We start from the raw sequence: 24673 nt of genomic DNA, 5'->3' as shown, positions 1-24673 counted from the left end.
TGTCAGACTCTGCTGCAGTAATTTGATCTTTAAAGGGAATCTGGTGGTCAGAAACACTACCGCTTTAGTCCACAGGGACCGCCAAAATCAACACAAAACGAAAGTTCCTGGTCGCTTTTACTATTTAAAATGTTTACTTTCTATTCCATTATTTTCTCTTTAATTCCTCTTCCTTTTTTTTCTTGCCTTTTTGATGAGGATATAAATCCCTAATTGCTTTTGGTTAAATTGGCCAGCTTTGCTCAGACACAATGGTGAAATCAGCATGAAAGAATTTCCCAAACAGGAAATTGCAGCCTTGTGAAAAGTGTGATCATGCTTTTAACCAAGTTCATATGTGCTGCTTATTTAAAAAGGAAAATCACAGTGAAGAGGAAGTGGTTATTGCCTCTCTCACAGGATAATGTCATTTAAATGCAGTGGTTATTTCTGGTGTTGACAGAGACACAACCATGTCCTCACTGCTCCAGAACAATAACCACACTTGTAATGGTACTATCCATTTCCTCTCTAGCAGTATGAGGTTTGAGAAAAATGTAACAAATAAAGTATTCAAATGTAGCTTCGCAGAAAATACATTGAAGCAGCAAGTACTACTTCCAACATCCGACCAGCTGTCAGTTTAATTCTCCGTAATGCATCAAAGACCGCCAATGTTCTCATCACTGTCAGCATAAAAACATCACATTTTGGGTTGATGCAAAATTACTGTATTCAAAAGCTCTCCTTTTGCTATTTCCTTTATTACAGTGCCTCCCTATGTGTCTCCCTCTTTTCTTCCTCACCCTTGCTCTTTTGATCTGCATCTCTTACCCTAACTGACTTCACCAGCTGCCATCTAATTATTGAGGTTCAGCCCGGAGCGACAGAGCTGACGACAGGCTTGATTTCAAACCACAATAAATTGAACTCGTAAAAGAGAAATTTCTTCCCTTAACCAACACAAAAAGAAGGACCAGCAGGCAGCTAAACTCTGCTAGCTGCGCACAGCCTTCTTTTTTCACTTCATTCGACCCAATTGGATCTGCCTCGGTATGATGTGCCACAAAACTGCATATCTCTAATAATGGCACCCATGAGTTCAAATGATCACACACAGTCTTTCACACGTAAACATATCATGGGACCCGACCAATGCACAAACCACACAGCATGTAATCCCTCCCAGATGCATGGCATTGGGAGCGTGTTCCAGAGAAAGATGACAGCTCTGAAACCTCCACCAGTCATCCTTCTGACTTGATAACTGGAGCCAGAGACAGAACACAGAAGGGGACGCAGCCTGAGGGTAAGTCTTAATTGAGTGCGTGCCACGTGTGTGTGTGTGTGTGTGTGTGTGTGTGTGTGTGTGTGTGTGTGTGTGTGTGTGTGTGTGTGTGTGTGTGTGTGTGTGTGTGTGTGTGTGTGTGTGTGTAAATGTATGTTTGCCATTTATGGGGATGTGTGGTTCTGTGGTGTGGCCATTCATGCAACCAAAGAAACACGGCGACCTTGCAGTAAATGGAAGTTCCTGCCGGGGTTTGTACATGTTTACATGTGTATATACATATCAATCTGTGAGTGTGTGAAAACTGATGAGACAATGAAATTGTGTAAAAAGAAATGGTGTTTCTGTCATCTATCTTTCCTGTCACCGTCCACTTTCAAGGAAAGAGAAAATAGCATAAAGGTAATTGTATAAAACATCTGAGTGTAAAGTCCACATGACATTGTTCATTTTATTTTTCTTTGCAAAACTATATTCTCCTGTAACTGAACAGTTTTGGCCTGCACACACATGTATACCTCACTCGTCCTTTTTAAAGTCTGAAACTGATGAAATAGTTGTTGTGGACGACAAAAGATTTCAAAATATCTGTCAACATGGGCCATCTGCATGTAATTATCGCTCACTGATCTTCATAAAGAGATGTCATAAATGCATGATAGGCAGTACAGTTAAGGAATTTAATAATGATATCATATTTTGGATGCTCCATTACATCTGGTCTACGACAGGGTGGGGTCAGAGACACTGATCGTATTGGACCCAACAAAGACTTCTTTAATGAGGATCAATATAAACAGTATCACATGTTAGCAGACAAAGCTTTTAGTGTGATCCTTACCATAATCTGACATAATGTGAATTGTGGAATTGCAAATTTCTACAAAGAAAAACATAAAAGCGAGTTGAATTTGGTTTGTCTTTGTGGTTGGGTGGCCGCCTAGACTTTGAGTCTGAACACCAGCCACAAGAGGAGAAAGCAAACAAATGTGGAAGGAAGAACAGGGCAAAAGTAAGTGAATATTTTATTGCTCAAAACAGTATAGAGTACTATTAGGCAAGGAGGGCGAGTGTGTTGAGTACAGATTTTGCGCGGTGTTAGAATACATAGCATGTATTCAAAATAAATCTCTTAGTGGAGAGTTTGCTGAACAAATTTGTAATTTGGGGCTGTGTATATAAAACTGACTTGGTTGCATGGGACGTATGTGCTCCTGTATGATATTCAAAGAAAAGCACCACAAGGAGAAATTAGTTATCATTTTTGGAGACCCTGTCCTCAAGGTCGACTTTAGACCTTCGTCGACGATGCTCTTGAACTCTGTGAATAGGCAGAGTAATCTATAAATAAATCCACCTGAAGCACATTAGTTTACTTTTCTCTACTGTTTCAGAATTTCATTTTAGTTTTCTGAACTATTGAGTTTTGTTTTATTTATCTCATTTATATTTTTTATTTATATTTCTGAGAGCTATGAAGTTTAGTTCAAAAACACACTGAGGATTTTGTGTTTGGAGCAAAGTATGCTTCAGCACTTTTCGAAAGGAGATGTTTTACATAAAAGACATCCCCAATTCAACAATATATTTGACCGCCGCTCTATTACTCAACTTACTTTTCTGAGAGAAAGAGTTTGGGTCTGATTTATGATTATTGTTGTAAAAGCTGTGTTATCGATTCTCGGCTCAGCACCTCCCCACTCCCTACGTATAGGCACTCATTTCTCTCAAATCCCTAACTTCAATTTTTTGTGGGGGTTTCTGAGCGGAGTGATACATTTGCATCACTAAAACAACATCTTACAAAACTGACCCCACAACTGATGGGTTGTGTTGTGCAACATCCCCCTTACCCATAATGCATCACAGCAAATAGGTCAGACATAAGCTCATTTTCTTGCTTTGACAACAGGACGAGTGGGAGGGCTGAAAGAGGATGAAAAAGACAAAGCTGTGGCTTAGAGAGGCTTCAGGTAGTGTTTAGCCTCTAAATGCCTCTCATTGAAAAGGCAAAAACTGGCACAGGCTGCAAACACACAGAGAACCTTGTGACGTATCTACATATGGTCTCCATCGTAGAAATACAGGACAAAACCCAGACACTTGGCTGATGCTGACTCTATGAATCACTCTGAGAAAAAAATTACATCTCCGATTGAATGTGGCCTTTTAATTGGGTTAATGTGCCTTAAAAGATTAAGTTGAAGGCTTTAAAATACATGGCAACAACCTCAATATAACAACCACAAAACTGTAAAGCTCATGACCAAGTATTTTATACGTGACGCTGTAATTCCAGAGTGGTCAAAAGTGACTGGGTGTTGTTTTCTGTTTTGTGTGCCTCTTTTGTTTTCCTGAGGAAATTCTAATTGTGCGTGCTGAGCAGATCAGCACTGCCGACCACACACAGACGCACACTCAGATATCTGAGGCAGTGACTTCCAACCAGTGTGCCACAAGAGTGCATTCAGACCTGTCCAGGTTTGGTTATATGGAAAAGGAGATTATTGTTGAGTTAAGTTAGCCAGTTTTCCGTGAGATCAGGATGTACTTTTCATCAATTTGAAACAGAATACATGGTTCATTAAAACAAGCTCAGGTTTGAGGCATAATTATCCTATAATTATAGGGAATAAGGGCTGTATGTTGTGCCCAGGGATTTTTTTTAAATAGAGAGTTTGCTATGGCATAAAAAACATTGGGAAACACCATTCTGAGATTGTCTTAATGATACATGACTTCCCCCAATGCATACCCCTCAGAGGCAGGGGGCAGAGGGCACTGACCAGCCTGTAATTCAGATTCCCAAAACACTTGTCTGGTTTAGACACATTTGCCACATTTAAAAACCACACAGGCCTCCATGTCAGTCAACCCTCTATTGCCTTGTTTCTATCTGTATGTCATTTCCTCTGGTGTAAACACTTGTCACCAGTTGTGTAGCCTTTCAGTAAATGCTTCAAGTTTGTCTGGAAGAGAAAAATAAGAGGACGAGAAGAAGAGGAAAGGGAAAAGAATGTACCTGCAAATATGTGAGAGGGCTAATTGCATCAAGCACAACAGGTACAATGTTTTCTTGCACGTCCAGAGAGCAATTTTCATCACATGGCAGAAGCTCATTGAGAACACTGCCAGCAAGCTAAAACTGACAATTCTTGTTTGACAGCGACCCATGAGCTCATCTAGTGCATACTGTCACTGAAAATGTATGGCTGTAAGCCTAAAGTCCTGGGATTAATAGGATCATTAAACTTTTACAAGGTTGCCATGGCCTGCTTGGTCTTTTTCAGTATAATAAAGCTGGCCCAGTAGACAGAGTTTAATTAACTAACAATAATTATTGAACGTGTTAGCAAACACTTTCCTATTCACATATGCAGCAGACACCGAACAATATTAGTATTCATTAAGAGTTGTGTCACATGTAAGAGTTGTGACACATGTAAGTCAAATATTCACACTCCTTTTGACCTCTTTTATGGTCAGGACTAACTGCTGAGGGGAAATATCGAGCTCTTTAGAGCTAAATGCTTCATTATGTTCAGCAGCTAGCCCAGAACTTGTCTGCCCTGTAGAGCTGGGAAGTAGGTGTACAGTGAATGTATCTGTTTATCAAATCAGTAAAAACAATTAAAAAGCTTCCTAATGCTGTGGATTCTCCGTGGGTTTGTCACAATGAGCATCTAAGAACATTTTTATTTGATCCCCTGTTAATATGAAGACATTGATTAGTCAGCATGTTTTCAATTCATTTGGTATTCCAAATTCGTACCAAAAAATGAAAATAAAGTATAGCCACTGTTCTTCTGCTATCTTGCTGTCCTGAAGATTCCCAATGTACATGACATGTGATCGAGGATCATCAAGCTCAATTAAATGACTGCATGTGGCCAAGACAGAATAACTAAAAACATATGTGTCCTCTGTCTGTTTCTATGGGAAGAACCACATCTCACTAGCATTAATGGTTTGAGAGTAATTTTCACTCTGAACACACCAGCCAAGCTGCTCAAACCTTGCATATGTTTCAACTAAAATGTACATAAACAGCTTACACAGTAAAGACAATGAGGTCATGCCATACCAAACCATGGGAATGTTAACTCTGGCACCAGATCTATATGGACGTAAATCTAACATCTTCCAAATGAGTCCTCCAGACCTTGAAAGTATGACGTAAAACGATAAAATCAAATGAATCTGCCTTAAAAACATAGAAAAAACCTTCTTTAATAACAACGTCTAGACATCGATCTTTAGAGCCCAAATTGACTATAAAAAAATGCTGATTTGGGGAAAGCCCTCATTAAAGGACCAACAGTAAAAGTAGTGAGGTTGTTGCTTATTATTATGAGTAATAAAGCACAGAAAATGCTGACTGGCAAATACTAATATATAACATAGTGTACGTATGTCTGCAGCCGTTATAGCTGGCAATCAGCAGCTGGAAACTATCCCCTTGGATTCCAGGGCAGTCATTTTGAAAGACTTGCTTGGGACCAACATTTGTTTTGTAGGGGCATAAAAATGGTCAGTATGTTATTCATAATCATATTTGACGTGTTTTGTGACTCAAGCCTTCTCAAGCTACTACAAAGCATTGGACAAAACAAACTGTAACAGCCGCATTAAAAAGGCGCTCTCCTAGATAAATGGACTTGGAGTGACTGGCTGCTTATACTGTGGACACATGGTAAGAGTTAAGGATAGGTCAGGTAAACATGTCTGCCCCAGAACAGGGAAAACACATCTTAGACATGCAGAAAAACGTGTGTTTGTGACACAGTGAACTGCCTTTATAAGACAGTTCTTTTTTTAACCTGTTTCGATGCAGATTAATTTGAATTAGGCAAATTATACTCTTAAGTAGTTGAAAACTGGACGACAATGCTTAAGGGGACTTGTGGTTTACATAGGTCTTAAAAAAGGATTTAATACATTGTTGACTTCTCTGCATTTAAATAATCGTACTTTGTTTATTAAGTTAATATTATAAGACTTTGAGAAAAATGCTGAAAAAGGCCTGAGTTGTTATAGAAAACTCAATAGAAAATCCAATATGGCGATGGCCGAAAACGTCGAACTTGAGGCTTCAAAACCATAGTCCACAAACCAATGGGGGCAGTCACTATTACTGCGTGAACTTCTTATATACAGTCTATGGTTGGCACTGATGTTGTGCCAACAGAGTGGCCTCACTAAAATAAATGCCCAAGGAATTCCCAAGGCCTCAATCATTAAATGATCCTGTAACAAAACAACTTCCTAGTCTTTATTTCTTTCTCCTTCAAGTCTGTTTCTCCTCTTTTTCACTACAACCTATCCAACATTGACGCCTCTGCACTCAGACAGTTACCTGAGGGATGCTGAAACACAAACAAAAGACCAGGAACAAGAGGTCAAGAGGATATTGATTGGAGCCCAGACAGTGATGTCAAAGAGCCCTGAAGGTCACGACCAGGGCACAGGAACTCTCCAGACCTCAGGATGAGCCTCAGAAGTCATCAGAGTTTGAAAAACAAATCCAAAGCCTGGTAGGAAACCAAACCAACATGGTGGGAAGACAAAATAACAGAGACATTTGACACATGGGTTATTCATGTCAACGACCGGATCCAGAGGTTAACTACCTGTGACTTTTCTAAACACCTTGGAATCTCTAAAGCTGTCATACATGCATTTGTAAACATGGAACAAAATGGACAACGTCTTAAGTGTCCGATGCAGCCTTCAGGTATGTGCTGCCTTCCAAGATGAAAGAGAGATAACCTCTGAGCACCGATTACAAAGTTAAATAGAGTGCAAACATGAAACACACATTGTACTATGCCACACGCCTCTCTCCTCCTCTAATTCTACAAAAAACCTCCACCTCTTGTTTTTTGGCATTCCTGCCTAATAGCATCGTTATTGACTCTGTCCAGCTAAACGCAGGCTCCTTGTAATCTCACACAGGCGGGGCGGCCGAGACCAAAAACTGCTGCTCTGGAAAGAAGGAAACAAAGGGAAAAAGAGATGGACACTGACCACCAACAAAGGGAGCTCTGAGATAACTGCCTTTGATCATGCAGAGGAGGTCGAAGCAATACCGTCATCTCCTCTCATCATTCCACGCCCAGAGCTTTGGTTCATCTCCTTCTAACTAAAGTTCAGACCTGGACTGGCTGGCTGGAAAAGGATGGCAAGGCAGGCCATCAACTAAGGGTAACCAATCTACGGAACTCACAGCTGTAACACAGACACTAGATAGAATGTCAAAATCTGAGTCCCAACTTCTTGATGTGAGCAAGCTGATGTCAGTCAGATATCGCTCAGTAACTAGTCGGTCAGTCTATGACTCAGCCTTTCTCTGTTTGGCTTGTGCCATTTCTTGACACATCCAGTGCAGTCAGAAAGGACAGAGATATGTTTCTCTGTTTGGGCTCTGTTTCTCAAACAATTTCTTTAACAATTACTAGTGCCAACTTTTAAATGGTCAGTATGCTTCAATATATGGGATAGTTTAAAACCCTCTCCCCCCCAAAACTTTTCCAATGACGTTATGGGGGGGGTTCATCTTTTTGCAACTTTCCGAAATTTTCAATCCAGCAGGCACTCGAATTTTATTCAGTGTTTGGCAAGGTGTGTGGAGATGATAAACTTGACATATTTGATATTTGATCTTCTCTGTCAAGCTTTCTTAACAATTCTTTCATCACTTATGTTATGTACAAACAGTTGTCACACTATGAATGCATTCCAGAAAAGACAGGTCCAAAAGTGGTCTCTATGACAGCAGCTACCACCCTTTTCCCTTCGACATGTCGGCAAACAGTTTCTACAAACTAGCGCACCTCTATCATTAGCTTTCATTGTGTTTGAGAGTTTTTACATCCATATTGGGAGCATCATGTGGGACTAGTAGCCACTTCTAACCAGAATAGGACAATGCAGAAGAACAAAATGACAAGACAATCACGCGGTACAAGCAAATAGTTCAAGATGTTACAATATGTGATTGAGAGAGATTGCATCCTGGATGAGGTCCAAAACTTTACTGACTGCAAAGGCTTTGCAACCAAATAATAAATATAATGACTTAATTTAAGTTTATGTGAATTTGTCCTTTGCCCTCTGACATTTAAAATTGGAGGACTTCGCTGCTAACCTTCATGGAAAAGGGATAAAATGTGCCACTTCTGATGTAGATGCAAACACCCTCCAATTAAAGCACCAAGTCAGAACGTTGACCTCACAGTCATTGATACATTTTAAATCCGTAATGCTAGAGACCACAGCTAACACAACAAACAAGTGTCACTGGTTCTGACCCATCTCATACTCAGCTAATTTAACATTCACAAAAGCACATACGAGACGCACACAAACACACCCTCTCACAGCAAGGTAGTGTTTACAAGGACAAGCATGTGTGTGTAATGACGTCAGCAGAGTCATGAAGAACGTAGAATCTCAGGGGACTCTGGAAACAAATCTTTGGACACACGCGCAATCTTTTTATTTCACCTTTCCTCCTCAGAGTAAATTATTCTGACCTTGTAGTGTCTTTTTATATGGTTAATTGGAAACCTGAACAGATTAACATTAATTCTGGGATAAATGCCAGATTTCCTGACTTGGTAGTTGCAGGAGTGTTGTGAAATTAAGTTTATTTGGCTGTAAACTGTCAAATAAATGTTCCATTAATCCAGAGTCTGCTCGCAGCACACCCTAGACTACTCAGCCTAAAACTGGATTTCTCAATGAAAGATAAGTCATCGTTCTCTGAATTGTAGCTACAGAAGAGAGATGTTGATGTTTATAACTGTTATTTGTACAGTCCAGGAAGGCATTTTACAGAGGATTAACTCCTAAGGTGAATGTTATTCTTCAAACGTCCCACTGTTTCACTGGAGCGTTTTCAAACTGTAGTGCAGAATACACAACCCCTGTGCTGCTGTAAAATGACTTGTGAAGTATCCTCTTGCTTGCTTTCTTTTTTCTCCCCCTGCAGGATGGAGGAAAGGGGGGAGGCTTCCTGACTGATCTTCCCACACAAGCCTGACCCCAATAGCCAGGCATCCTCCTGACACTCTCGCTTCACACACACACACAGACAAGCTCACACAGACACAGGCCGAGAGAAACACAGATACACAAACACACTCTCTAGTGTTTACCGGGTCAAATTGCAGTGTAAATAAAGGGGAAGCTCCAGGCCTCTGATTTAAAAGGAGCCAAATCAAACAGGAGGGACCACGTTATCGCACTGGGTCGGATGGAAAGCGGAGAAAAATGTATGTGTAAGAATGAAGCAAACCCAAAATAAAAGTTCTTATGAAAACGAAATGGATTCTCTCAGTGAGTCTGGTAAACTGCCGGAGAAGGACAAAGAGTTAGGCAGGGGCAGCACAACAGTTGGGGAAATGTTCAGCTGCCCCTGCTTGCAGTGTTTGCTGTGCTAATCATTCCTCTTTTCCCCTGGGGTTTCATTCTCACATCCCTGTAAACATTTTAAGAACAAATAAATGACACTTGATGGTGAGGGACAAACACAAAGACAAACACAGAATTTCAGATCGCGCTGTTGTAGCTTCAGTTTACTGTTAGAGGAGTATCGTATAACGACTTCCTAGTGACAGTAGTAGTAACATTTGCTATGAATCAAGCCTTGAAAGTGAATACGGGTTGTATTCACAGGATTCGGTCAAAAAACTGTTGCTTTGTCCAAGATGCAATGCATCACAGCTCTCTTATCATCTGCTAATGATTTAAAATGTGCCCCCCCCTCTCCCTCCCTCCCAAACACACAATAATGAATTCATCATTTGTTACACTTGTGTACACTGAGCATATTTCTCGTTGAATATAATTATTATTCTAGGCACAGAATCTATGAGGAATTGAGCTTCATAAGAAATGTGACATGCTGAAATGTAGCAGATGAGCGCAAACATCTGGAAAAGGAATCCGCCTCTTCACCAGATCACCTCTGTCGATTCATCTTGTACTATCTCTCTGCAGTTACTAAGTGTACTCAAGTTAAACTAGGTATATTTTAAACACAGTGTGGGGGGGGGGTCATATGTTATGTTTTAGGACTTTTTAGATGTGCTGGCAGGATATTATACAAATTATACAATATTAAGAGTCTGTGGTGAGAAGGGCGGTTCCTAAAATGCTTAAAAGGACACTATTAAGTATTACACACACATTATGATTTATGCCGCTAGCTGTCTCCGTTGACCTTTATTAGGTCAATCTACAGAGACACACTCGAGCATGAACCCTTTGTTCTTGCCGTTGATGGAGCATTTTTTGGAGGTGGATGACTAACATGTCTCACCTCCAAATCAGCACACAAACCCCCGTGACATGGCATCACTGCAGCCTTTGATGGTGCAAGCAGGTAAGTGACCTCTCCTCCCTCTCAGAAAATAGTAATTACAGGGACTTTAAAATGCTTACACAGAGTCTGTCCATCACCAAAACGTTCAAACTTCAAACATAACCTTCAGTAACGTGGTTTAAGATAGAAAAGATGAATTTGACATGGAAAGAAAAAACTATTGTGATTCATTACATCGAATGTAATGCTCTACAAACGCTTTGTTTACACTGCCATACACCCAAACCACTCCTCAGGAGATTATTTAACACTACTGATTATTTAACACCAGCTCATTTTTTACATGACTCTGATCTTCAAGCCAGGGTTACTGTTAAGTAGCCCAGTGATATACAGTCAAGGCAATATTAGCTGTTGAGAATGAGAGGGCACCCAGGGGTGATGATAATCATTGAGCTGCATTGCAAACATAAAGCCACACACTAACCTGGCGGAATGCTAATGATAGTGACCGCCAGGCTGAACATCTGTGTGCGGAGACAAAAATCCCCCCAGAGTCCCTCATCTGGAGGTGTGAGGAGCATTAGGCATTCAAAGGGCGGATTGTGGGCAAACTATCACATTTCTCACTTTTCTGTGTGCTTTTTGTTGTCATAAGAGACAGTAAACTCAAAAGAATCACAAAAGTGTGTGCAGACATTTTGCACACACACACACAAAAAAAGCAAAAATGTCATTTTTTAAAAAAAAAGACCACAACTGATTAGCATTTCACTCCGCATACTTTCATTATATTACCTGGGTCGTGGAATGGCACCAGCGCAAAGTTATACAAATTTTTCTTCGGTCTGTTGAGGGACGTTTCCAAAATCTTGGACGCGCCCTCGATGACCTGGACCAGGTCGTCGTACATGGAGCCGGTCACATCAAAGACGAACGCCAGGGTGGAAGCCCCCTCCGGGATGTCCTCTGTTGTGGCCCCGGGCCCCGTGTCTTGCCCGGCGGAAAACGGCACCGACAGCACAAGGGACAGCCACACCAATCTGCTGCCCATTTCAGATCCAAGATGCTCTTCTCAAGCAAATGTTCTTGGATGTTTTCGTTCTCGCCAGTTGGAACCTCAGGATGAGTCTCGAAGTAAAGGTAGAGACATCGGGTTCTTTACAAGTGGACTGAAACGTAATGCAGAACAATTCACAAAAGGGGGGGTGCAAGAGCTAACACAACAAAAGGAATAGGAGCTTTCTTGTGTGCGCGTCTTCCTCTGCAGTGTCTTTGCGCAGAAGTCGCAACCTCTCGCTTCTCTGTGGACAGAAAGCTCTGCGGTCCCAGCAGCTGCAGCAGTGTGTTGTCTGGTGTCTGCAGAGTCAGGAGCCCTTGTTCAGCTCTGTCATACAAAGACCACCTCTCAGCTGGGCAGAAGGTCTCCAAGGCGCAGAGTAGCCGTGCTCTGATTGGACGAGATGTTTTTTTGGGGTTACTTCGAGGGACCGTGTTTTGCAATTAACTTGAAGGCGTCACACAAAGAGCTGCAGTCATGTTCCCCCATCATAAAATAAATAGGCCACAGTAATAAATACGTAATGTTGTTGGATTTCCATGCAAGTAACACACTTGTTGCATGTCTCGTTGACTTTCTTCTAGAGTCAATAAGGAATCTGATGCGATTTGGAAAAAAAAGGGCAACTTATGTCGAACTATTTGTGAATCATAACATTTTGACAGAAAGGACGCAATAGTTTGATATGCTGAACTTGCACGACACAAGCTGGTTTGAGACCAGGACAATTAAAAAAGCAGCTTTTTTGGTGATTTTGAGCTCTTTATTGACACCTAGTGGTTGCTTTTTAACCTAAAAAATAAGTGCCTACAACAAAGCCAAGTGCCTACAACTAAAGACACTTTAGAATTTATATTCGGTGAGCAAATGACAATAAACTTTTTCTTAAAAAGTCTTGATTGTAGATATTTTGCTTATTCATAAAAAAAAATGTGGCAAAAAAATGGGGCGAAAAAAAGTGAAACATGGAAGTGAAGAACTATAAATTTAAGGATTTTTTTAATGTGGTTAAAAAAAACCAGTTAAATTATCATCAGCTTGTCAAAACACACAAAACAAACATTGGAATCCATTTCCGGAATGGCGTCATCTGAGAATGAAACCAGCAACCTGTACATGTCAGCTTGTACCTTTATCTCTTTTTTTTTTTAAACAGTAGAAAAAACAGCATTTTGGTTTTCAGGAGCATCTCATCGTAACAAATACAAGAAAAAAAGTTAAATAAAGTTTTTCTGAGCCTTTTTTCTTAATTTAACCCCATTTAAATAGTTTTAATTATGTAAGGCTTCTGTGTATTTTTGCCAATATTTTGTCCTTCAAAAGCAGTGGTGGAAAGTAATTGAGTGCATTTACTCTAGTATTGTACTTAAGTACATTTTTGAGGTACTTGTACGTCCCTCGAGTATATCCATTTTCTACTCCACTGCATTTTAGAGAGGAATATTGCATGTTTTACTCCACTACAGCCCCTACAGTTACTGGTTACTTCTAAAAGTAAGATTTGTCATTAAAATAACATGTGATAAGTTCACAAATTAAGCAATTCAAAATTAAAACAGTGCTTCCCAGCCTATTTGCCAATTGACCTCTGATATTATTATTTGGGCTCCTTGCGATGATTTCATTGTCTCATTGTTATTAACACTTTTACCGAAGAGAATTTTCCCTCTAAACTTCTCTCATGGTTTAATAGCAATAACAGTTCCAATGATGTAATATTTCACACAGACAACCCCTCGGGTTGATCTTGTGACCCTTTGGAGGATAGCTGACTGTATATAAAAGAGTTGAAATTAGCTTCACCCCCACCAGCTACAACAGTTAAATAGTGCTTTAGTAGCTATATTCCGATAATGTTATAACTGTATATAAATCAGTAACATGGGTCATTTATCGTACGATCATTACTTTTACTTTAGAATTACATTTAGCTGATAATAATTATGTAATTTTACTTCAGCAGGATTTGGAAAGCAAGACTTTTACTTGTAATTGATTACTTTTAGTTGTATTGATACTTTAACTCAAGTAACGGATATGTGTACTTTGAAAGACGATAAAGTGGATGTCATTAATTAGGCACAAATAAAACAGATATCAAGTACTAGTAGCAATATTGCATACAGACAACAATACCTTTGAAAGCCAGTCTTTGTATGATGAAACTTCAATTTGATCAATAGTTTTCACTGATGATTTCAGCCCTAAATATCATATATTATCCATCTTGTCACACCTGAGGGGCTATAAGACTCAAATGTAAATTCCTTTTGACTTTTCAATAAGTAATACCGGTCTCCATCTTATCTAGCTGACTGGAGAAGAGACTCCACAGACAGTAACTGGTGAGAGAAACTACAACCTCCTAACCAGTCTTAGGGATTGGGCACATCCTAACACCTACAAGACTCACTTATCAAGTGAGATTGTATCGAACTTAGGTTTTTGAGAGTTTAAACCATTGGCTTTTATCAAAGCAGACATTTTCACTTGTGATAGTAGAAAAAGCACAGGTGTTTTAACACAATTAATGTCAGCTCCAAGCCATTTGTTAGCATCACCATTCCTCAACCATACCTGGTTGGGTTCGTCGTGCCCAGGTGCAGCGGCGGATTCCTGTCGAAGCTTCCACACAACACATTTCGCAAAACAGATGAGCTACTAGTGGTTCAAGCATCGCTCATCAACCATGTTTTTCTTTGATAAATCTTTAAAACGCATCTGATGAAGGTGTGGTCTTTGCTACTGAATTAGGTGTTCCAAGTCCAGAGCTATATTATTCATACTAAATGTATGTAGAAATAATTCAAGCCAATATGTCTGCTGTGAAAAGGTCTATACCAGCTGCCTGAAACCAAAGCAGCTAAATATAATGTAGCCATAACCAGTTAAGTTATTTATACCTGTGCTTTTCATGTTTTTTTAAAAAAGGCCTCTTTGGCTAAGAAGTAGTCTTTGTAACTTAAAATCATACTTCAAACAATAACCATTTAAAGGTTAATCATGGAAGAGCTACCGCTGATGAATATCAGAAGTATGATGTGTTAGAATTATGATGGATGTTCATTCAGTGTTAAACTGTATTCAAGTTGCAGGGGTATTTTATGAGAAATGAATAGAGAGTGGTCTCCTGAACATCTCTAAGAACAAAAATATGTTTATTTTTAACATTCTCTTATTACGTGTTAATTGCACCAACTAGTTCTGTCAAAACTGTGTACTATATTCTAAATATTTTTCAGATGGAGTTGGGCATACTTAAATCTAAAATTGTTATAATTTTCACAAAATAAAAATTCTAAATCAACATATAACCAATACCATCACATCCATGTCAGCCAAAACTCTAAATGAAAAGTGAGTGAATGAGTTGGGAACAAAATTAAAGGAGAATTAGGGAGAAATTGACTGCAAATAATATCCTGGTCAGTTAGATAGCTCTTTGTTTGGAACTGACAGCACTACCTGGTTATGAATTATCTGTGAGGCATTGCTTTAGTTTCAAGTAATCCAATTTAAGAATTGTTTGGAAAACAAATACAAGTGTATCTTGTGCATCATAAATCACTCAAATGTTCACAATAGCTGATTTCTCTGCAACCATTATTTGTTCTTCACTCCTCTTGGACAATAATAAACTGCAAACAATGTGCATATTTGGCCACTAGGAGGAGCTGGTACACCGCAGATATCTCATATTACTGCTAGTGCAGGGCTTTAAAACTGTATATTTGTATATTGCTGAATAAGTGAGATCAGGGGGAAAAAAACACAAAAAAGGTAAAGATAAAGAGATGTCATCAGTCTATTTCAAATCACATGGCTCTGTTAAGGGATTTGGTATTGGTAAGTGAAGTGTCTTGCATTTCCCCTAGTTCATTTCCCCAGGTCTTTAGGATGTGAATTGAAAGTTACACGGAAACATTCAAATAAGAATCCAAATCTCACAAACCAAGGCACACTCAAATGATGTGGAACGAGAATTTTGCATGGTAAACAAATAGAGCTTTTTGAAAATGGACCATGACAAATCCAGTATGCAGGCAGTGATTACACAACACATTTCTCAACATAAATATATCACATCTGATGTGCATCCTGTTCCCAACAAGTTCATACAGGAACAAATATAATAATAACAATAAGGGATTGTTAAAACATTCACTCACACTCATCCAAAGGCAATATGCTGAAGTAGATGTGTTAAAATACTATGAATACATATCCCTTCCCTGGAAATATAAGATAAGAGAAGATAATCCTTTATTAGTACTGCAGTGGGGAAATTTACAATGGTGGAGAGATACTGTAGTTGTCATTTCAGAAAGAGAGCAGGAAGTGTATAAGGGAATGTAAGTGTATCATTTCAAACACACACAAGCTGGATATTTCTTTCCGATACACACACACAATGCTTTAGATTGTTTTCAAGGCAAATTCTGCAATGCCAAAGGGAAGAGATTTACGATCAGTTATGGGAGGTGAACATTGTTGGCGTTCAGTAGAAGGTTGTACGTTTGTTTCCATGCAACAACCCAGTTCAGCAGGCCCACATCTAAATGGACCTTCATGACCTTTTGACTATAAAAGTGTTACTCAATAAGGAGATAGACATCAACCATTCACAAAACAGAAAGATATTCAGTTTAGGTGGTAGGATCATATCCAATTAGAAAAGAAAATTCAGTTTTCATTTCGCATTTGTTACCCTTAATCATCTGAATAATAATAATTATAATAATAATATATAATAATCTGGGAAATTGCAGTAACTAAAATATTTAATTTCAACTTTCTACTGTAGAGCTTGAACAGTTTGTACAAACAGGATATTTGTTCACTGGCACAAACACTGTCCCAAGGCAACCGCCAAGGCTACAAGAGCTGTAGCAAAAGACAATGAGTTAATTATTTACTTATTAGACTTATTAGATGGCATGGATCTTACATTATCATTGCATCAGGTCCACAACTTGTCTCACAATGACATCACATATTACAGTCTAGTTTGACCAGATTTGTTTACACTTTCTTGGAATCTATAACATATTTACATAATTTGGATTCTGTATTTATATTCTAAAAACTGTAGATACTGTAAATGCAATACCTTTCTTGTCTTTTTATGAATTGTACATAATTCTGCTTAGGTTTGAATAACTCAAAATTGCTGCTTAAAATAGATAAACTTGATCTTCCTGTGGCTGTTAATGCAGGTATAATTGGAAAACACTGCGTCTGTTTCTTTCTGCACAAAAATGCTACAGAACAGTTTTTTATGTTCTGAAGAAGGTTTGATGGCTTAACAGGAATTCACTGACCTGAGGCAGTTCCTTCAAAGATTTACGGAACTTTACAAACCAGAGAATCCAATGGACTCGAAATTATAGTTGCATAACTTCCTTTTCCATTGGGCAACAAAACGCACCCAAGCTCTTACAAAATCATATGAGACTTACTTTCCCCTTTGTCTACCAGTAGTTTTGGGACAATATAGTAAGGAGACAAGGAAAGAGAGGAGGAAAATATACAGTCTCAAGTATTTTTGTTACACAAAATGCTTTTGATGATTTTGAAAATCCTGCAGTACAGGTTTGAGAAATATGGTGGGAGGATGTTTTTTCGATGACTAACAATGAGGGGCCACAGTTGAAAATGTTCAGGTAAATCGTTGGCAGTCTCTACCTTGACAAAAAATAAGGACAACTTTATGCACATCTAGAAATTGGAAATTACATGTTGCAGTCTTTTTTAGTCTTTACTATGAATTAAATAATATGTTGTTTGCAAAACTGTGCTGACAAACGAGATATCAAGAGATATCATTGAGAGAGAATATTTCACTTAACATACCAAAACAGCTGTGGGAATATATATTGTCAAGTCAATTCTGTTATATTTCTCTGTATAAAATCGAGTCCTTTGTCACTCAAGAGAGGTGCACAAAAGCCTGTCAGAAGGAAGAAATCTGAGGTAATGACATGAGGCAAAAAGTGAGAAACTCATGGCACAATAGTTTCACATCAATAACTTTCTCCTTCCTGCACTGCTCTCTGCCTCTAGCAGTCAGTCACGTCATCTTTCATCTCGATTGTTCTCTGAAAGAACCTGGAAACAGGCTAGAAAGTTCCAGAAAAGGTGAGTTTGTTCCTCATGTGAGCTCCTTTGCATATGTTTGTGATCATTTTGTGAGATAATCCTTCTGCATAAACTAGGTGAACCACATTAAGCTGTTTCTTTCCCCAATGTGAGTGTGTGCAGTTTTCTAAAGCTGCCTAATTACTGGCTTGTGAGTGCAGAGTCATAGGACAGGCATGACTGTAGCACCAACACCAGCCCCTCTGTCTTCCAAACATGATCCACATGACACATGGGCTCCAGCCCCCCAGTAAACCAACCAGAAACCTGCCCTGGGGCCTTGTGCTCTGTTGCCCAACAGACCCTAATCCCTGGGTTTACTGCCTCTCATCTCACTAAAGTCACTCTTTTGTAGGGAACACAACTCATCTGGCCAATGAGGCTCACTGGTTGGGCACATACACACCAACATATCCTTTGTAATCCCTCTCCATTCTTTCTTTTTTTCTCTGTCTCCCACTCTGGGTCTTTTGCTTCCATAAACACACACTGTACAGTATAGGCATGGGTAACCACGCAAACACCGGCATTTGTGTGCACAAACAATTGTCCCCATTCTCTTACTCTCTCATCCTCTCTCTCACCAACACAGACATCAGTCACACACAATGAAAATATTTCTTTGTTCCTTGCTATTTTTATCAGGAGTTTGTATACATCAAGGGAAAGGTATAAAAAAGTAACAATGAGACATTTAACCGAGTATGTGGCTACTACTATCTGTAACTTTAATGCATAAACCACTGCAGAACTCAAACAATGAGAATTTACAACATCTGACTTCTGAAAAGTTATGACAGACAGCGGTCGTTCATCACACTATGTAAGATAATATAAGATAAGATAAAATAAGATAATCCTTTATTAGTCCCGCAGCGGGGAAATTTGCAGGATTACAGCAGCAGTGAGGATAGTGCAAACAAGAGACATAGTAAAAACAAGATCAAAACAAGTATTATAAATAAGTAAATAAGTAATCACACAGTAAACAATATTAAATAAGTTAAAAGGTTAAAAAAAATCCACAATAACTAAAAATAATATATACAGACTAGTTGGTTGATAATGGAAATGACAGACAAAGAAAGAAGAAGCTTCTCTCCGTCTGACCCAGATCTGACTGGACTGCACCTCTCTGTCACCCTCTTTAATCTGCTACCATGTGGTCTGCACATTCCTATCTTGAAAGCTACCGTTAATGATGATCACGTAATTAAGCGTTCATTCAGGCTTTGTTTTTCACTGACCATAAAAGCAGTCTCTGCAGGTGTGGTGTGTGTACGTGTGTGTGCGCATGTAAGTGTACAGGCGTATCACAAAGTCAAAGAGATTTACAGAGAAGAAGGGTGAGAGAGAGAGAGAGAGAGAGAGGCAGAGCAAATTGTGGTTTAGCAAGAACATAACTTGACCGACAGTAAACTCGAAATCCTCATTTACAGTTGAAGAATAACTTGTTTGTCCCAATTCATTGTGGCTGTCACTGCCTTGGTATCCATGGTCATACACATATGATTACCCCCCTCCCCCTTAACTGATTATTTAATCAAATTAATCTGCAACTATTTGATACATATTTTTCAAGCAGAAATGGTGAATATTTGTTTGTTCCAGTTTTTTAAATGTAAGGATTTGCTAATACAAATTATTGAACATTAAAAAGATACATGGTTTCATAAAAGTAACAGATAAATACAGAATTTAAAGTAATAAACAGAACCAAGGCATTTATTGTGCTCACTTACTGCTGCCTCCTGGGGACAGAGGATTTGTCAAAAAAAAATACACCAAGTTTAATCCTACAGCAGAAATTGATTCACAGTAAAACCAAAGCTGTTAGGAGGACATGATGCTGTCCATGTTCCATACTACTGTAATATCTAAGTCTGTGCAGGAGAAACACTCAGTTTCCACTCTTTACCTCTCAACTAAATTGACGAATTGGCTATTGTCTATGTGCCAATCTGTCCACAGCACACACTGTACAAGAGTAGGAAGAGAAGAGAAGAGAGAACTCTACTGAATTGTGTGATATCTTCTGTTACTTTACTCCATTCATCTCTCTGTCTCCATCCCATTCCCTTCCTTGCATCCCTCTTACCCTTATTGCTGATGTCACTCCACTCTTTTCTTTCTGTCATAAACATCTGCTTCCCATGTTTTCCTTCCTGTTTTCCATCCTTTGCTTCTTTCTCCCCTTTTTAAGTTAACCCACACACCTGTATGTAGGCAGCCCCCTCTCATTCACAAACACACGATACAAAACAAGAAGTAGATACACACGTGCACTAGAATATTATGAGAAAGCAGACTTTATCTATTCCCATACAACCTTTTCTCAAAACATCTCCCTGACATTATCCCACCGAAGAACTTCTATTATAATCACAGTGGCTTTTCAGACAATAAAGTCTTTCACAGTCCACTAAATCTTCTGTTGACTGAAGGCATTTGTGTGTGCATCAGACATACTATGTGTTCATATACATTTATGTGTTTGTATGAAAGGGAACATAATGTCTCCAAATGCAACCCAACAAGGAAGCATAAGTCAAAAAATAGACAAGTTTCAGTAAGTCCCACTTCCCATGGCCTTGAGGAAGCTGACTCATGGATGTTTATCTTACATAAGAGAATGGACAAAAATGCTGCTGTATGTTTGGAAATACAGGCTTTCTTCAGTTGAACAGATGCGTAATAAACAAGCCTCATCATTGTAACATCTGCTCAGTCGAGTAAATCAAAGGTTTCTATCACTTGTAGAAAACCATGCCAAGAATTAATTCAATGTTGTTCAAGGTATTTTTATTTTTACTTGGCCTCTGTTGAGCAAGGTCAGGAAGTGTTCCATAATTTGTGCTCTCTGCCTCTAGTTAGCATGTGAGTCCCACCACATATTTTCCTACAGCCTCTCCACAGAATTGTTGCTCTGTGCAAACAAAATATATATGTTCTCCGATTTAGTGTCTGCCATTATGTAGTGCTTTATTTTCATACTATATCTGTCTGGTGGACTCATACCAAAAACATTTTTTGCCACCAATTTGTTTGTAAAACTATGAGTTACATGTCTTAAACATCATACACGTGAAGAAAAGAAAGACCACAATGCACAGTACAGTGCAGTTATCGACACATCCTTGGTCAAACTTATCATGAGCAGCATGACGGATAGGCCTGCAAGTGAAAATGTAACAATTGCACACCATTAGGCGGCTACTGAGATAACGTTACATGCATCATAGATTCTTCATATGATTAAAAAAGAGAGTAAAGTATTGTCCCTGTCAGTCAAAACAATAAATATTCACAAAAGTAAATGAATGGACAGCAATGGGAGCTAGCTCATGGTCATAATAACAACATTTTTCACATGTCCTCATCTTCCATATAACCTTTACATGTAATGTTAGCATTAAGATATCTGTAACGTTGACAAATTATTTAAAATCCAAGTATTGCTGACAAATGAGAAAAGTTGGTCACTACATAATCCACATAGGCCAAAATCACTGTAGAGTGCAGGCTCTTATGGCCAATCATGTTATCTTCTGCATGCTAGCCTATGCTAGGTAGCAAACGAAACTAGGTAGCTTATGTTGTCATACAGGACAGGTATAAAGAGTGAAATATATAACTAGCGCTTAGCTAACTGATTGCTAATTAGTCAATTGCTACAGTATTCTAGCTGAAGTTGTACATAAATAAACTAAAATTATGGAACAACACATTTTTATTTCCAAATCAACTCAGTCAAAAATATCCACATTAAGGATGTTATCAAATGATATAGGAACTATTAACTATGCTATGTGTCTTAATAATTGTAGTGGCAATATTTTACAGCCAAATATGTTATAGCCTGTAGCTAGCTGCACATGCTAACCTAAGCTAGAACTGGGTGACAAAAATGCACCTGTTGAAACTAGGGAGCTAACGTCAGATAGTGTTAGCTAGTTCTTGTCAGTTAAAAGAAGGACACCAATGCCACTGATTTGGATAGTAAAGTAAAATATGACAAACAATTGTGTTAAAGGTCAAATGTGACATGTGTTTTAAAATGAGTTTACCAGCTTGTAATCTTCCTTGAGAAAACTATTAACTTGTGTACTAGTTAAAGATGGTTTCATTGGTCTGCATTGGTCCTAAAGGTCTAGGGGGGGAGTTTAAACAGTTTAATATGTGTGTCTAGCTCTGGTGTCATCTTGTTTAGCCTACATCTGACTGGGAAGTCTATATGCACTGGATTATGAAAAAATATCTGTCTTATAGCTAAAATTCCTGGTGGGTAGGCAGAAAGTTTAATTAGTTTTGATCTACATTAACAATATTTTTTTACAATCTCTTAGCCTTTAATTAGTCTTTCCTTCATTTATGGTATCTAGTGAGAAATTGGCATATTGAATCAGTTTCTAGGGGAAATATGCACCAAAATAAATGTAAAAATGTTTAATTAGTAGTTGCTGTGTTGTACTAGCCTTTTCATCTTTCAATAGTCATACTTTGTTTCTTCCAAGCACAGTGGTCAAACTCTGTTTTATACAATCTCATCGTTTTCTGATTTGCATCACTATTATTGAATTTGTTTATCAGATACAGTTTTCACAGTTTCACAAATGCTTCCGGTCATGCATAGTGAGGGCAAAAGGCAGAAGATTACCCAAATGTTCAGTAATTGAGGAAATGGACAGCAGAGGTTTCTCAAACTAAATGCACCTTTTGTGAGCTTTGGATCAAATCCAACCAGAATGTATCTATTCCATATCATTTCCAAGAATCCATCTTTTGTGTATAAACAATGTCGAGTTGACTGGCACTAATGCATATTAGACTTGAAAGGGCCATTTAGTCTGCAGCCTGCGGTAATCAATGTTACATTTGTTGTGCATGTCAAGGGCTAAAAAGTTAAATTTTAGATCAACCAATGCAAAATGTGGGTATTTAGATTTTTCTCTAAGCACCAAAGTGTGATGTCTGAGTTTTATGGAAAAACAAAGACTATTAGTCCTTTGCATTAAAAGGAAATGATGGCAACCTTAACAAAACATGATAGTTCCAGCTGAACAAACCTGTTCTCAGCCCTGTGAGGACTGTTTGTGTGTCCTGATTATAATATGAAAACATCTTGGTGAGACCTTAAGGAAGGCCAAAGAAAGGATTGTGAAAATGTGAGCTATTGTTTTTGACCAAAACATAAGGTCCAGGCCAAAATGTAAACACTGTCCCTCACTGCTGGAATGTGACCTTGAGAAAAATACAAGATACACAAGGAAACAAGCCACAATATTAGACTATTTTTAAAGAAGCCTCTCCATCTTAGGCGGTTTGCATTATTAATGCATCGACAAAAAAGGCTGAAAAATACATCTTAAAAAGCACCTCACGTTGCTGTCTGGCTGCTGCAATTTATCCACTGTCCTCTTCTTTCTGGTTGCTTTGTAGGAAAAAAAACTTTTATTTTCTCTCTTTAGCTCTTATTATATTTACTTGTTCAAAGCATTTCTTTAAAGAAACAAAGCATAAAAAGTGACACGTGATGAAACATTTTTATTTATCAAGCTTCTGTATTACTGCCATCTAACTTAACCTTTCCCACAAGCCAGTTTTTTTGCAATAATTACAGCAAAAAAAATGCTAAATAATATAATGTATTTTATAATGTATGAAAGATCTATTATATAATATTGTGCAAATTGTTATGTAATTAACATGAATATGTAATTTCCCTTAATGCAATGATATGGTACATTGTTGTGCCTTATTCAATTATGTATATTCATGAAGCGAGACAGCCATGGATTTGTTATGATCCAATTTCTAAAGTAAATATTATGGTCTGCCACGGCGGAATATGCCTTCTGACATTTACAGTTGCTGCCATAACAAAAGACATCACAGACAACAATGATAAAAACAGAAGCTGCTGGAATCACAACACGGAGAATGATCTGCAAATTTTCCACAAGATAAGCACAGGTTCTCGTTATTATATACTTTAACGAGCAGAGAGGGCAGTCATATGATCAAGGCCACTGGCTCTGTGTCTGTTTGGGCTGCTGAATTTAAACAGGAAACATCGATGCCAGTTTTGACCTTAGGCCCCAAACAGAATGCTACCTCTCTTTACTTGCACAACTGTAGCTGTAAAGAAAGTCGAAAGCATACTGTGTCTGTGTTTTTCTGTAGTACATACAGTATGCAAAAGGTAGACAGGGGACTACCACATATTTATCAACCTGCATTAGCACTCTGGTCTCTCCACAGCTCCACAATTAATTCACTCTCTAGCCTGGACTGTAAATGTCATGGCCTCTCCTGTTACAGCACTGCTGTGTTGGGGACTTTAACATCGTCTGCTTTAGTTAATCACAAAATGGTGAAGTTGAAAAAGAAGTACATTAGAAGCCCTGACTTCAATTTCTAAGAGGCAACCTTTCTTGCAGTGATAAGATCAGGCATTCTACCTGTGATACATTCAAACAAGAGTAGGCATGAAGCATGTTTAAATATCAATACAGGCATAAATGTTTTAAAAAAACGCGCCTCCAAAATTCACAGTCACAATGAAAGCTGCAAACCAAATGAACTCTGAAGAAACCAGTGCATATAGAAACCAGGTCAACTGCCCAATAAAGGATGTGGAAGCAAATGTCCAGACCTACATATAACGCCACTCAATTCTGAAGCTCTAACATGTGACTCTATGTCTGGTCATTTCTCCTGTTAATCAGTAGAAAATCTAAAATGTTCCAGTTTACTTTGGTGCCCCTTGATTAATTCTGAGTTAAGCTCCTCGACCCAGACAGCTGAGCTGATAAGGGTGAATCTCAGGTACAACTACAACAGTTTAATACTAACTCTTGCCAGTGTGGTGAGATAGTAA

General features: G+C 38.6%; 1 protein-coding gene across 1 annotated transcript in view; it reads right to left on the bottom strand.

Moving 5' to 3' along the window:
* Positions 1-11649, bottom strand: part of hmcn1 (hemicentin 1) — a 79111-nt gene extending 67462 nt beyond the window's left edge. The window contains exon 1 of the mRNA XM_054602116.1: positions 11394-11649. Coding sequence (XP_054458091.1) covers positions 11394-11649 — 256 coding nt within the window. The remainder of the gene's footprint in view (positions 1-11393) is intronic.
* Positions 11650-24673: the final 13024 nt, after the last annotated feature.

This window comes from Anoplopoma fimbria, chromosome 8 (genome assembly GCF_027596085.1).
Source record: "Anoplopoma fimbria isolate UVic2021 breed Golden Eagle Sablefish chromosome 8, Afim_UVic_2022, whole genome shotgun sequence".
Taxonomy (NCBI): domain Eukaryota; kingdom Metazoa; phylum Chordata; class Actinopteri; order Perciformes; family Anoplopomatidae; genus Anoplopoma; species Anoplopoma fimbria.
Note: the sequence above shows the minus strand (reverse complement) of the source record. Positions and strands in the feature narration are given on the sequence as shown.